General features: G+C 36.2%; 1 protein-coding gene and 1 long non-coding RNA gene across 3 annotated transcripts; one reads left to right on the top strand and one right to left on the bottom strand.

Moving 5' to 3' along the window:
• Nucleotides 1-224: 224 nt before the first annotated feature.
• Nucleotides 225-5,050, top strand: LOC139978817 (uncharacterized). Its single transcript, XR_011797025.1, has 2 exons — nt 225-624; nt 1,755-5,050. It is a non-coding gene; the product is annotated as an uncharacterized lncRNA (long non-coding RNA).
• Nucleotides 3,953-12,706, bottom strand: LOC139978816 (protein KRTCAP2 homolog). 2 transcript variants are annotated; one of them, XM_071989328.1, is made up of 5 exons: nt 12,549-12,706; nt 10,689-10,843; nt 9,562-9,625; nt 7,017-7,083; nt 3,953-5,158 (listed from the first exon to the last, which is right to left on the bottom strand). In XM_071989328.1, the coding sequence occupies exons 1-5, from the start codon at nt 12,550-12,552 to the stop codon at nt 5,056-5,058; spliced, it is 393 nt and encodes a 130-aa protein (XP_071845429.1). In that variant the 5' UTR covers nt 12,553-12,706; the 3' UTR covers nt 3,953-5,055. The 2 variants fall into 2 exon arrangements, with proteins under 2 accessions (XP_071845429.1, XP_071845430.1); XM_071989329.1 differs by having other exon boundaries at nt 10,689-10,840; nt 12,549-12,679.
• Nucleotides 12,707-14,254: the final 1,548 nt, after the last annotated feature.

The raw sequence follows: 14,254 nt of genomic DNA, 5'->3' as shown, positions 1-14,254 counted from the left end.
ATTGATATTGTTTATTAATTTGGCTATGACATAGATAATGTGAAAATGGGCAATTCCGACACTTTCACTATACTGTTCTCAACACTGACAAACAATTCGATTTTTAATAATAGTTGATGTATAATTAATAAGTCAGGAAGTTCACTATCGTACAAAATAATAAATAAGTTAATTTGAGAATTATTAACATATCAATGAACAACTATATCAATTTTCTTTCTATCTATAGTCTTCATTTTCTAAGCATATGAAATATGAAAATATGATATTATATAACCGTCACGGCATGCATTCTTTCAGGATCGCTTTCAACGCTTCTAAGTGTATTTGTCTTCTCAATTGAATTGAATTCGTTATCAGACGATATCCTAGTTCATCCTATTCACAGGCTTGCCGCAATATCACAGGACTTTTTCGAAAATACATTTTCTGACAGTCAACAAACTTTGTAGGTGATTACAATTTTATAATTTGACGACAGGAATCAAAACGTTGCCAGTTTTTGGATGAGAAATATTAATATCTTTTTAGAACACGATTGGATACTCGGGATGGTGACTTCATCATTAAGGTGGTTTATGGTATGCAGTTTCCTGTTGAATAATGTAATTGTTCACGCCAATGGTAAGCTAATTTCTATTCTTCGCCATGCTTAACTACAGACTACCAACTACCAAGTCATGTTTTCGCGCCATTCATGTATATCAAGATGTATATTGGTATTTATATATACGGAGCTTTCGTGAATTTGATTTCATAATCGCAAAATGATTGCGATAAAAGATACATTTAATTTATATACAACTTTGAAATACGAAACAATTGTAGTCCCACTGCGTACAGGGGCGTAGGTGGCCCACAGGGTGCTCGTGGACCCAATTATTCGAAAATATTACAAATCTCGCAAAAGTGACTCTTTAACTAAACGGTAATGTTCGGATTTTTGTTGTACAGTTTTGCTGATATGGTAGCCACTTTGCAAAAGTGCCTCTATATGTTTATGAAACATATATCGCTCTTTTCATGTTTGTAATAAATAATTGCCCATTTTTCTATTTGAGACGCGCCGTTTTGTTAAAAACAAAGGAAAAAGAAAATAAGAAGTATTGGAATTTGTAGTAGTTGCACAGTTTTCATTTGTCGAAAAGCTGAAAGATTATGTTCTGGTTCTGGTCTGGTCACATGCTCGACCACTGCCTCTCGAAGACTTAATAATCCTCCGTCGTCATCTTTAATTCGTAAAATGAACAAAAACGTTTTTTTTAAAACTTTTTAAGGCTCCTTTAAAACAGAAATTACTAATAGAAGACAGTGGTATCCTTTGGTATGGTGTTATATGGTACAAGCTCTTAGAGTACCTTTTCCAGCAGGTGTAGGGCTTTGATCAGTTCACTCAGGGAATGATGACGGGAAATATCCACTACCGTCAGTCGCGAGGTTATGAAAGAATCCTCGACTGCCAGGAAGGGCCACAGGGATATCAACGGACCAGTCCATTTTGCACTCATTAGGGGCCTCCATATTTTCCGGCGCTCCCAATGTTACTCTGGTCTCCCGAGAGTTGTAGCCCTCTGACCCACCCCACACCCACACTCGCACGTCTCTCATCGGGTATCTGTAAGTCGGCACAATATCGGTTGATTTCATGAGTGTTAATACTATCATCGACAAGTTTTAATATGTTCGATAGCTTTGAAAACTTAAAATAAAGAAGAAAATGTATTACCGATCGTTTTATACGTTACTATCAACAGAAAATGCGACCGAGAACTCAACATCATTTACATTGGGCGCTGGGACCACGGTTTCATCAACCATCCAATCTGATGAACCAACATTAGCGACTAATGGTGATACTTTCGATAACGACAACGAAACCTTCGATGTATTTCAGCCAATAGAAATACCACTTCTTTATCTAATGGTAGCAGGCGTGGCTTTCTTAACCCTCACGCTAGTGTTATTGTTCATTATTTGTCTGCTACATTGGTCACATCGTAATGCGGATGAACCAGGCATCGAACTAAATGCAACACGTCACAGTCGTATTCACCATCAGGTGGCTTCTACTGATATTGACGACGAGCATAACAGTAGGCCTACGTCCACTGCGGAAAATCAGTATGCCGCAGAACAGAAAAACAGGGAGAGTACAGAAGCCGCCATGCGACGTAGGACCCAAGAAATGAAAGAAATGGAAACCTTCGCCCCTGAAAACATTCCAACAAAAACCGAAAGCAACCCAACAGGAGCAGGTTTGACCGTTGGTAATGATGCCATCACTCCTAAAGAGGAACGTAAAGTGAATACCGTAAGTGTTCTTTCCCAGGCCTCGGAAGACAGCAGTACATATAGTGGTTACGAAGAAATGATGTAAAGTGAAAGCTTTTCCCTGCTCCATGTGTTTACATAGGTGTTACTAAGAACGGTTTGCATTTATGTTACATAGTAGTTACTGAAAAGGGTTTGCATTTGTTACATATGTGTTACTGAGAACGGTTTCAATTTACATAGGTGTTACTGAGAACGGTTTTCAATTTACATAGGTGCAACTGAGAACGGTTTGCATATGTGACATAGTAGTTACTGAGAACGGTTTGCATATGTTACATAGGTGTTACTGAGAACGGTTTGCATATGTTACATAGGTGTTACTGAGAACGGTTTGCATGTGTTTACATAGGTGTTACTGAGAACGCTATGCATGTTACATAGTAGTTACTGAGAAGGGTTTGCATGTGTTTACATAGGTGTTACTGAGAACGGTTTGCATGTTTACATAGGTGTTACTGAGAACGGTTCGCATATGTTACATAGTAGATACTGAAAACGGTTTGCATGTGTTTACATAGGTGTTACTGAGAACGCTATGCATATTACATAGTAGTTACTGAGAAGGGTTTGCATGTGTCACTGAGCTGCATAATATTACTTGAGATAGTGCCGTGTCTCATTGACACATTTAGTTTCCCAAAATTAGGTTTCATGTACTTGTTTTTATAGAACCCAAACATAGTAAAGTAATATTTAAATACAAAGAGGACGGGGAATACAGAGACAGGAATGGGTGGGGGGGGGGTGGAGGAGGTACAGTATCTTTGAAAGTCATGGAAAGTCGACAGTATAGTGTAAAGATAAGTCGCCCACAGTGATGCTAATGTCAAGTGGTAAATTCAATTATTACAGATTTGTCATGCAGATTAATAGAACATTTTATGCAAATTTGCACACTCCTGGAAGTAGGATATATATATATATATATATATATAGGAATAACGGAAAAACTGTTAAACAACTGATGCATTTAGAGAAAGGCTGAATCTCGCTAGAGTCAAACCAGTGGAAGCAAGGAAATACTTCCCTCACTACGGACATGCGTTAAATTTGATAGTATTATTTTGGTAAATGTGTCAAATAATTTGTCCACGTGCCTTGGAATACAAAATTGATGCATGCTCCCTGCTTTCACTGTGCAAATTAATGCCAGTTTCATTGAAGCTTTGTAGCCTAAACATTGCTTTCGAAAAAAAATGTTACAATTTGTCTTACAAATACAGCACCCACAGTGTCCATAAGTCCAGCTGCATACTGTACGTATAACACATTCGGTGAAGTTGGAGCACGATAGTGACGGGGGGGGGGGCCTTGCGATGTTATCGTACACTCACCATACAATGGCGTGCCTTTGATGACAAGAATGAAATATTTGACACATGAAAAGGTAATGTTTTTGGGGGGGGGGAGGGAGGGGGTATCCAGTGATGTGTCATGGCTTCATGGTTTGGTCATGAAAGCTGACAAGCTACAACCCCATGTAAGTTGCAGTTTAAAGTATTGGTGTCACATACTGTATCCCAAACCCGTTGGACGAAGAAGGCAAAAGAAAAACATTTTCTTTGCCTGTAAGAAATAAAGACAAAACTTGAAACCAGAAAGGGAGAAAAAATATATATCGTGTAACATTGTTGTTTTTTAATGTGAACGGGTTCTGTTTCAAGTATTTCAAATCATTTAAAAACCATTTTGTACAGTATTACAACACAAGCATGGTGGATTGGGAAGGAGAGTGGAAAATGAAAGCTAACGTAGAGGAACAAATATGTTTCAAATTTGCTTTCAGTTTTAACTTTACTTTCCCACTAGCATGACCAAGAAACAAGATACTTGATGGATAGCTACATTATGCACGAAATAAAAACAAAGAAAACTGAACACAATCATCCTGAAATTATTAAGTATGATCTATCAGAAACAAAAGTAAAACATTCACAAGCCACAAAAAAATAGCACTGGGAGAATCCCAAATAAGTGTAGGATTTTGCTTCAACAGTGATAACATATACAACACGCAACAAAGTATGCTTCCGTATAAAAGGAACATTATCGTGTTGTATACAGTACTGTAAGCTAATACAGTAGTGCTCTTTCCATTTGAATAATTAATATTTTTCTTTCTGCTGGGAAGAAATCTAATGCATATTCATGAAGTGTTATAAATCACAGCCTGTTGGGAAAATTTTGTAATGCTTAGTAACAAATATGCTGTCCAGTACATTGTTCATGTTACGCCTCAACACATTAGTAGAGACTGATATGAACAGTATGTGAATCTTTATCTGATACACGCAGGGTATTCAAACTGCTCGTACTGAACGTTCACATGTTTTCAAGTATGACATGACAGTATCCTACCTTACAATTTGTCTCAGCTGGACGTAAATCATTAATAAACATTATTACATTGAGACTACCTCTGGTCACTCATTTTCCGGCAAGCTTGACTAAGGGAGAAGGGAGGGGGAAATGAGAAGTCGGTCTTAGACTTTAATTTTGTTGTCTTGCATTGAAGGCACTGTGTTGCATAAATGAATTGGAAGGGGGTTGGAAGGGTAAGGAGAAACAAGGGACTAGAATGGGAAAAACTGATGTGACAAAGACTAAAAGAAAGAAATCAGTTTAAATCATTGGCTAAAGACAGAAGAAAGCGTGAGGATTTAACAGGGCAACAACTTGAAACATCGACCGAGTTTGCTGCTGGAGTTTGTGACCATTAACCTATCTCCTCTTCTTGCTAGTGATCTGGACGGCTGGAGGAGGTGCATATATCCGTTGTGAGATCTTGTTCAGATAGTACAGCGCCAGGATCGAGAACAGGAAGCTACAAAAAAAAAAAAAAAATGAGGAGATGGAAATGATTCTAATCAGTGATCTAATGTTTTGTATCACAAGAGTTGACACTTTCAATTAACTGGTTCACAATTCATAAGAGAGAAATAAGTAACCTGTAACTGTGTCTCATGTGATTAATCGTTAAAGAGTAGATAAACGAGGAACATAGCGAGCTGTCACAAATTGTCTTCTAATAAAAGACTATCAATCAACTGTGCTTCTCTTCCTCCTAGAGCAGTTTGAGCAGAGAATATTTTGTCTGGTAAAACAATGCAAAACGCTATGCATCGTCACTTCAATATGGTCACCATGCCCCGTCCCCCAAGCTCCTCAAATTGATTTACACACATGAAAATATGTATCGTAGTTTTTCTAGTATGTTACATGTTTTTTGGCTTTACATTCATTGCTAAGTTCATTATAATTTCAGTTACTTTTTTAAAATTTCATCAAACACTTAAATTCATGCATCCAAACTGTTCATTCTGATCCAATAATGGGTTGCCAAGATTATCTGGTAGGTTGTGAGATTTGTAGCCAGAATACAAATACAATTATTGATTGGTTGAAAAATACAAAGAAATACATCAAACATTACATTTTTAAATGTCCAGAATGCTAGAGTTTCTGTTGTTTCATAAAACAATATATACAGCCATCAATTTGAAACAAGCAAATGTTTTTTTTTTTATATGCTCTCACATAAATTTATATTTAATAGTTTGCTTGAGAGGCATCAGTTTTATGTGAATATTGACAAACATTGCTAGGGCAAAGCCACACAAAGCCTTACTCCATTTCAAATGGCAGAGCTTTAAAAGATTCTTTGTTTTTTATCTCTGTTACACATTTATACATTCATCTGATGTACACAAGCCTTTTCTAATAGTACGGTCGATACAGAAGTAGCAGACCTCCAAAATATTCTCTTTTATGTCCAAAGGTCATGCTCTCTATTACACATTTATACATTCATCTGCTGTACACAAGCCTTTTCTAATAGTACAGTCCATACAGAAGTAGGTTTGTTAACACTTTGAGAATACCCTCTCTTTTTCTTCCTCCTGTGATTACTAAGCAGGAAAAGCTACTTTCACTAGCTCATTAATACCTTTTAATAGCAACATGTATTATTATCCAGTTTAAGAATTCAACTTCATCATTACTAGACAAAAGAATAGTCCTCAATTAGTTGTAAAGTTTTATAAGTAGTTAGAATAAAAGCGCCTTTTTTTTTTGTTTGTAGTGTGTATATGTTGTTTAAAGGGATGAATTTAGGCAGAATGTTACGTTCTTGATATGTATCGCAGTCTTAAAGAGGGACGTATAATCTGAGTGCTTGTATAAATGCTTCATTATTATAGTTAATCCTATTTTCCAGATATTTACATTTAAAATATGTTAAAACTCATGGAATGCTCCTTTAAGTGCTAACTTAATGCTAAAGTCGGCTATTTAGTGCAGGCTTCGATCATAATGTTAAATACACTGTTTCTGTAAACTGTTCTAATACTCAACCAAAATATGTTCTATTAACTTCATATTCACAGTACAACAGGGTATCTTTGGGCGACACTCAACACTCTTTGCCCTTGCAAAATTTGTACAACATATCACTGTCCAAATTTTTAAATTTTTGGCCAAAACTTTCACTTTCCAGGAGAAATTGTCCAAATGAGACAGGCAAGAAAAGCTGACAGAAAATCGTGGAGTAATTCAGTGTAGCAGGTTTTGAGGTGCATCTGAACTTTTTTTTTCTTGTGAAGTACTGACAACACTATGTTTACATATATACAAAACTCCCATCCATCTGCACATTTGTGTTATTATTAAAACAAAATACTCACCAGGTTGTAACACAAACCCTATGTACTAATGCAGAGATAAACATAGAAAACACCAGGCAACCGGCAACTATGGAGAAAGAAAAAAAGAAAAGTAAGAAAATGATGTTAATGCTCATTTAAAATATTCAATGTGATATTGAACAAAGTGTTCAAACTTCACTGACTGTTTGCTGTGTCCTAAAACTCACGTCATTGTCTTTTGAAGGGATATGCCAGTGGCTAAAGGTGAGTGTTTAAGAGAAAATATGGGAAATTTTCAGCAACTTTGGGCCAAAACCACGTTCTTAAAGCATTTTGGGTGACCGAGATTGTATGACCTAGTGATCCACACCCTGTAAGAAATGAGGGTTTAGCCTCTTAAAAAAACTTTGTCCCAGAAATGCAACTTTGCAGACCAATACACCTGACTACCTGAGACTTTTACCTCTTAAAGACAAAGTGTTTTAAGATACAGGTGTGGATGATAGGGTCAAGGTGGGGCCAAGACCCGACCGGTTTGCAAGATTTTTGGGCACTAAAAATTAACTCTCATCAAAGTAAGGCACATAGCTGTATATATAAATTTATATATATATATATAAAAATATATATATATATATGTACTTTACTTTTTAAGATAAATCATTCGAAGGCATACATCCACTTTTCCTTTCAAATACTCAATGGCTGATATGTGTTCTGAATACTTTCACTTTCACTCAATGGTTTTTTCTTCTGTTTTTGCTGTTCAGTACCTCTATAACTACATGCTTCAAAGACTCGTGGGAGAGAGGGAGATAGAGATGTACCTCTGAAACTAAATGCTTCAAAGACTTGTGGGAGAGAGGGAGATAGAGATGTACCTCTGAAACTAAATGCTTCAAAGACTCGTGGGAGAGAGGGAGATAGAGATGTACCTCTATAACTACATGCTTCAAAGACTCGTGGGAGTGCGGGAGATAGAGATGTATCTGTGAGCTTTCAAAGATTGTCAAACATTGTGAGACTAAGAAAGACCGTCACAAAATGTGACATGAAATGATTTGAAATTCCAAGTATTTAAAGTTTATAGACAGTAGACTGTTACAACTTGAAATAAAGACAGTATGGCATCGAGACTTTGATGCTACTGATGGAAGTTAATTCACTGAGGTTTTCTGATGGCAATATTCTCTACAGTAGGAGTAAATGATATATCAGTACACACTGGTATCATATTATCAAAATGAAAAAAAAAAGAAGTTTTCCTATGCATTGTTTCATATACTTTGTAATCATGTCAGATTACAGCTCTAGTTGAAGCAAACTAAATCTGAGCATCTTTGTGTTTTGAACATTAGAATATAAACATCACTGATTTCACAACACATTACGTTCTCATAGATGTGCGGTGCCACACTGCAAATATCACATTTAGGCCAAACCTACCTTTCAATAGAGGCTCTCGAAGTACAGAGTTAAATCTTGGACATTGTCTGCTTGATTGTACCTCGACTCACTTATTATATCTAACCCCCTCAAGGAGAGTTATATATGCTAACTGGATTTATTGTACAGAAGATCTATGTACAGTCAATTCAAATACGCAGATACTAAGAAAGCTTCTAGTAGACTCCTTAGAAAGGATGTAATGTAGAAGTCCACCTGCATGCTACAGTACTTAAAGCAAGGTCACACTTCAGTGCTTTGAAAGTACAAGTTTAAGTGCAAGCGCATAGAACTTTCGGATTATGTGCTATATAAATAACGGGGTTATAATAATAATAATAATAATAATGTATGAGTCCACCTGTATGCTACAGTACTTTAAGCAAGGTCACACTTCAGTGCTTTGAGACATGAAATTGTATGATCACATTCAATCTTATCAATTCTAGAATTTGATATATAATGCTTATAAAAGTGCAGTTCTCCTATGAACATTTGTTATAATCTGCCACATGTTGTATGACAGGCTCTGGTTTTACTGCTTTAACCTCAGGTACAAAGAAATTGTACATAGTTGAGATATGTTGCAACACTGTTAAACATTAAATGTGAAAACCTATTCCAAAAAGCTGTAACTTAAGAAGTTTCTACAGTAGTTTTGCAAGACATTCATGCTCAATTTTTTAAGTATTAAGCAAACAGAAACAGCATCATACAAGGAATTTATTTTCTGCAGAAGAGAAAGTGACATCAATCTCTTTTGTGTTCACCCTGCTCATTAACCTGTATGTATTCTGTGTGTGTATTTGTCCCTCCTGTTACTGTAACTTGTCATTCTGCTAGGATTAAAAAGGTTAGGCCCTCTTACTTTTACACAAAACTTATACTGTAATAGCATATTTTAAGGTAACCCAAATAAAGAGCAGAGTATACACATTCATTAACATTCTGATTTTAGCAGTTATCACACCAAATCTCATTCCAGAGAGGCTTGCATGTAATATAAAGCATTTGCATCTCTATCATGAAAGTTTCCTATCAAATTGAAATAAATATTTAACAAGATGTAATCATGTAGTTTAGTACAAACCTGACATAGTCCTAGATGAGAGAGAAAAAAAATGAAATTGTACACTACCTTCTGGGAACAGCTTTGCCTGGAATCCTTTTCCAAAGAGAACAATCTCAAGATTACTGACGGCCTGAATAAGGTTGTTAAGGATTTGCAATAAACAGGAGAAAAAGAAGAGGTAGATTTGTACTATACAAACACAGAGCTAAAAATTCTAGCTCTTGTATCGCTTAAGGCCAGTGGATTTTGCCATTTGCCAGTCAAAAACAGAAAAAGGAAAGGGCACTGACAATTTCTTCCACTACACGTTAAGAATTTAAACACATGGAAAGTCTGTTAACAAGCATCGGTCAAAGAATTGGCTTTATTTCTATACCTATTAAACAGTGAGAACTTGATTTTAGCAGGCAGCACTGTATTTCTTTCAGTAAGTGGCTTAAATTATGAAATATTAGGCCAGACACAGAAAGTTACAATCCAGGAGAAAACATTGATTACATTCAAGGTACTGAAACAAGTTTATGGAAACTGTAGAAAATTGTCAAATTCTAACAACGGGCAATGTGTAATTATAGTTGGTCTTCGGGCTCAGTACTAATGTTGATATGTTGTAGATTGATAAAGAAAACTGTAGTTCAGTGTTGTACTTCTGTAACGCTTCTTAATTTTGGAGAAGTGACTCGGACTTCAACATCTGAGGCTCATCAATTACATTGGCTGGACTACTGTACTTAGTTGAACACACAGACAATTACTTAGGTCAGTTCCACTGATGCAACACAAAACTTGATATGATTTTAACCATATACTTGTATGATAGATCTCCACTGAGACAGGCAGCAACACCCGGCAGTTCTGAATGCAGCCCAGCACAAACAGTCCCTATAATGTTTTGCCCGGCACTTTTTTTTATGACTGGAATGGAATTGAATGCCATCCAAGGGATCACTATAATTCCTATAGAGATAGAAGCACATGTCTTTGGATGAGTCATAAAACTTAAAAAACTTCAATTTAAAATTTTCATTACATTGAGTTAATAAACACATATTGTAACACTAATTCAATAAACTAGTACTACAGTATTTCATAGTTAATGCATTTGCTTGATGAGAGGGGCATACATTGTTAACACAACAAGTGGAGCCATGTAAGAGAAAAGAAAAATGGTAAAGGCTATCTGAGAAGGATACAGTTAAACTAAATATAAAAATATCTGCTCCCAGGAAACCTCCGAGGATAGTCAACCATTGTGAACTAGCTAATTCCTTCTGGAAGAGTTGCATGGCAGCAAAGACAGTCACAACCAAGAGGCTGGAAAGAATGAATGATACACTACTGGATACTGCTGCAAATGAAAATAAATTAAAAGTGGTCAGGTTAAAACTTTAGGAAAAATAAGAGTCATTTGATTGAACATGGGAAAAATGGGCAATGGATGAGGCGCTACCAAGAAGGAATCTATCAAATATCAAACAGTTCTAAAAGACTTAATAGATCCACCTTCATGCGTGGGTTGATAATTTTGAGCTTAAGTAATAGCTACCCCTTAACCCCTAAATGTTAACTACGAAATTTGTGTGCAGTCGTTACAACCATCTGGCTATATTCCAGAAGAGTGAGTTATTGACTATTTGGTCTAACAAAAACCTGATGTGCCATTGTTGCATAATTTGCAGAAATTTCTCATTTATGCCTAACGTCTTTCTTATCATAATATTTATGGAGATGGATCCCGTAGAGGTGAAGAAGGATGGAGCAAATGGAATTAGAACTAATGTAAAGCCCCTGCTCAGAGGGAAATAGGAGAAAATCCCTCTTTTTATTCCAATGAAAGATATCTGTGCTCTGTAAGATACTAAATAAGGTTATTGTCAGACATATAAGATGATATGGTGTGTAATGTTCTAGATACTGTAGACTAGAGTCCAAGAGGCAACCCTCCTAATCATTCTCTTTTAGTGATTAGTGGTACAGTAATTATGATAGTACATTTGGCACTAATGTGTATCTGCCGTTCCAAATTTGTCCTTTTTCCATAGGTCATAACCAAGTCTGTGGGAGAAGTATCATGTAGTAAGAGCCCAACTGCACCAGTTTCATGGCTTACAGTATTTGTTTTGTAACAATTGCAGAATGTGCAGTATAGTACTGTAGTAATCTCCAGACCAGAACACATTAATAACTTTAATTTCCAATTTGGCATGGGATAGCCTGTGTTTGGATGGAATTTTAGATTGTTTTTTGCCTTATGAATTTTTTATCTTCCTTTTAGTATTTTTGAATTATTTAGACCAAACTTCTGATAGTAGGTACCAGATGTTTATTGTAAATGGGTCCAAAATTTCATGCAATTGTTAGCAGCAACAATTTATTGGAAATGTTCGTTTTTAACACTTTAAAAGGTCTAATTACATCTTGTTAGATATTTTTCATGTCAAAACGCCATTAATTTATTGTAACTGACGGTTAACTTTTTGATTTGTAAAAGAGGAATCAAACTTTATGTACAGAAAATGTATTGTGTATCCAATACATACTTGGCCAATACTGCAGGAAGGCTCATGGCTCTCCAGAGTGATTGACAATTCTATCTGTATAATGTTTTAATCTAACTTGACACAAAGCATGCGGCGGTGTACATACTGTACAATCTTTGTCCAGCCGCCAGGAATTTTTAAGTTTTTTTTTATTTCCCATGCAGGATTGAATAAAGCGAGTGTTAGACCTAGTTCTCATTTGACCAGATGAATAATGAGTGTACTATTCCTCCGTTGTCCGACTGATGGGCGAATAACGTAACTTTTTTCCGTATTTCCCATACTAACTCTGCCGGCTGCGGGCGGTACCATCTACATAACACGCAGTAATCAGTATAGTCGGATAATATTCTAGGCTAGGTATAGCTCTTTGAGATTGGACTGGTTCCACGAAACTAATACGACAAAGCGTCAGAAAATGTCACCAAAGAACCAGTAGCGGTCACGATAAATCATGACATTTAATAGCTTAGTTAAAAAACATTACAAAAAACATTTGGAGGTAATATTTACCCATATTGTTTTAATTCCTGGTATTTGTTAGCATGCAGAACTCGAACTCGAACCCTGATCAGATCTTGTGCCACGACAACATTAAAAGGCCTCATTGAAGATAGCAGGCACTTAGAACAGAGACTAACAGCAGCCACTAAGAGAAAAAATGACATTAAGACCTAACACACAGTACTGCCACTGCGGTCGTGTGAGCGTATGTGCGTGCGTGTTTATGTGTGATACTGACACTGTGGTCGAAAGGTATTGTTTTTTTTTCTTTTCAAAATCGATTAATATGGGTTATCGACCTAGTTGAAAGGTCCGGTTAGCACCACATTAAAGTTGAAAAGTTCCTCTTTCACGTGGTGTATCTCTTCTATCGGTAACAAAGCCCATTTCTTGACCAAAAATGTCCTTAAAGTTTTAACCCCGTTACCGACCCATCTCTAAACGCGCTATGTATATACGTAATATGTAATGATCCCAGAAAATGATCTAATTTGTTTTTTATTCTTCAAAATGGATTCATTTGAGTTATCGACCTAGTTGAGATGTACGGTTAGCACCAAGGATTTTGAAAACAAAATTAGATCAATTTTGGATCATTACACATATACAGCGCGTTTAGAGAGGGGTGCGTATCGGGGTTAAAACTTGAAGGCCACTTTTGGTCAAGGAATAGACTTTGTTACCGATACTAGAGACACACCACGTGAAAGAGGACTAACTCAACTTCGTCTTATTACCTCTCTTGACTGTTGAATATTCTCATAAATTAATTGCTTAGACATTTGGTATACAAGTTGCCGCAATTTACGCCTTTCTCCACAAGTTTCGGTAGGATCACAAGTTTAAGTTGACCATGGATCCATAAATCGTGCACCCTCTCATTCCAAAACTATAACATGAATGAGCAACATCTCATCTCCCTAATGGTGCCATTTTTTGCTTTTTAGAGTATGCATAGCGTGAATTATTATCACTTTAACACATAGACTGACCGTTTTTATAGTGCACTATATGCTAAGACTCATTGCTAATGCCTAGACATACGTGTACAGCCCATAGAAATACATGTTTTTAGTTCTATTGTACAACCAGAAGTTGTATCTGGTTGTCTGGAACCTGAACACTTTGTCATTAAGCACCGTTTTGTGAGCGTGAACTCAGCATGATGAAGAGCCTGGCTGGTTCAAGTATAAATAGGATACGTGTTAACAGTGTTATTGACTCGAGTCAATGACTTACACTCCAGTCAGACTCGAGTCAATGTTTCTTTACTTGGCATATGAATTGGCATACTTGGCACTTTGAATTCACTGGCAGTTAAACGACTCGTAACTTGACTTTATTCACGATAAAATCAGTTTAATAATATTTATAAAAAAATGAATGTGACCTTAATATTCAGTTTGGTTACTTCACCATTAAACTTGATTAAAAAAACTGGTTTCAGAAAATGACACAATGTGTGACTATGCTGCCCGAGCAACAACTTAATAACTACATGTCCTTTGAGATTAAACAACTGAAAAGTTAATCTACATCATCATCTCATATTGTTTTACGAGTCGCCGTGGGTTTTATCATTAGCAAGTGCTACTAATAAGGCTACAAGTTTCTACCTCATTTTAAAACAATTTCCTCTAACTCTCTTAAAGTTGGTAAAAATTGTTATGAAATGGAAAATGTTGTCAAGAATCCATCTGGAGTGTCAATGACTG

The sequence above is a fragment of the Apostichopus japonicus genome, chromosome 13 (genome assembly GCF_037975245.1).
Source record: "Apostichopus japonicus isolate 1M-3 chromosome 13, ASM3797524v1, whole genome shotgun sequence".
Lineage (NCBI taxonomy): Eukaryota > Metazoa > Echinodermata > Holothuroidea > Aspidochirotida > Stichopodidae > Apostichopus > Apostichopus japonicus.
This window is presented reverse-complemented; position numbering and strand designations above follow the sequence as displayed.

Bases quoted from the DNA above. Each gene is read 5' to 3' on its own strand.
- LOC139978816 (XM_071989328.1), bottom strand. The intron at 9,626-10,688 runs GTATCCTTCTCA...AACCTTATTCAG, and splicing joins TTTTTATATTTAGTTTAACT to GCCGTCAGTAATCTTGAGAT. The intron at 5,159-7,016 runs GTGAGTATTTTG...TTTTTTTTGTAG, and splicing joins AGGGTTTGTGTTACAACCTG to CTTCCTGTTCTCGATCCTGG.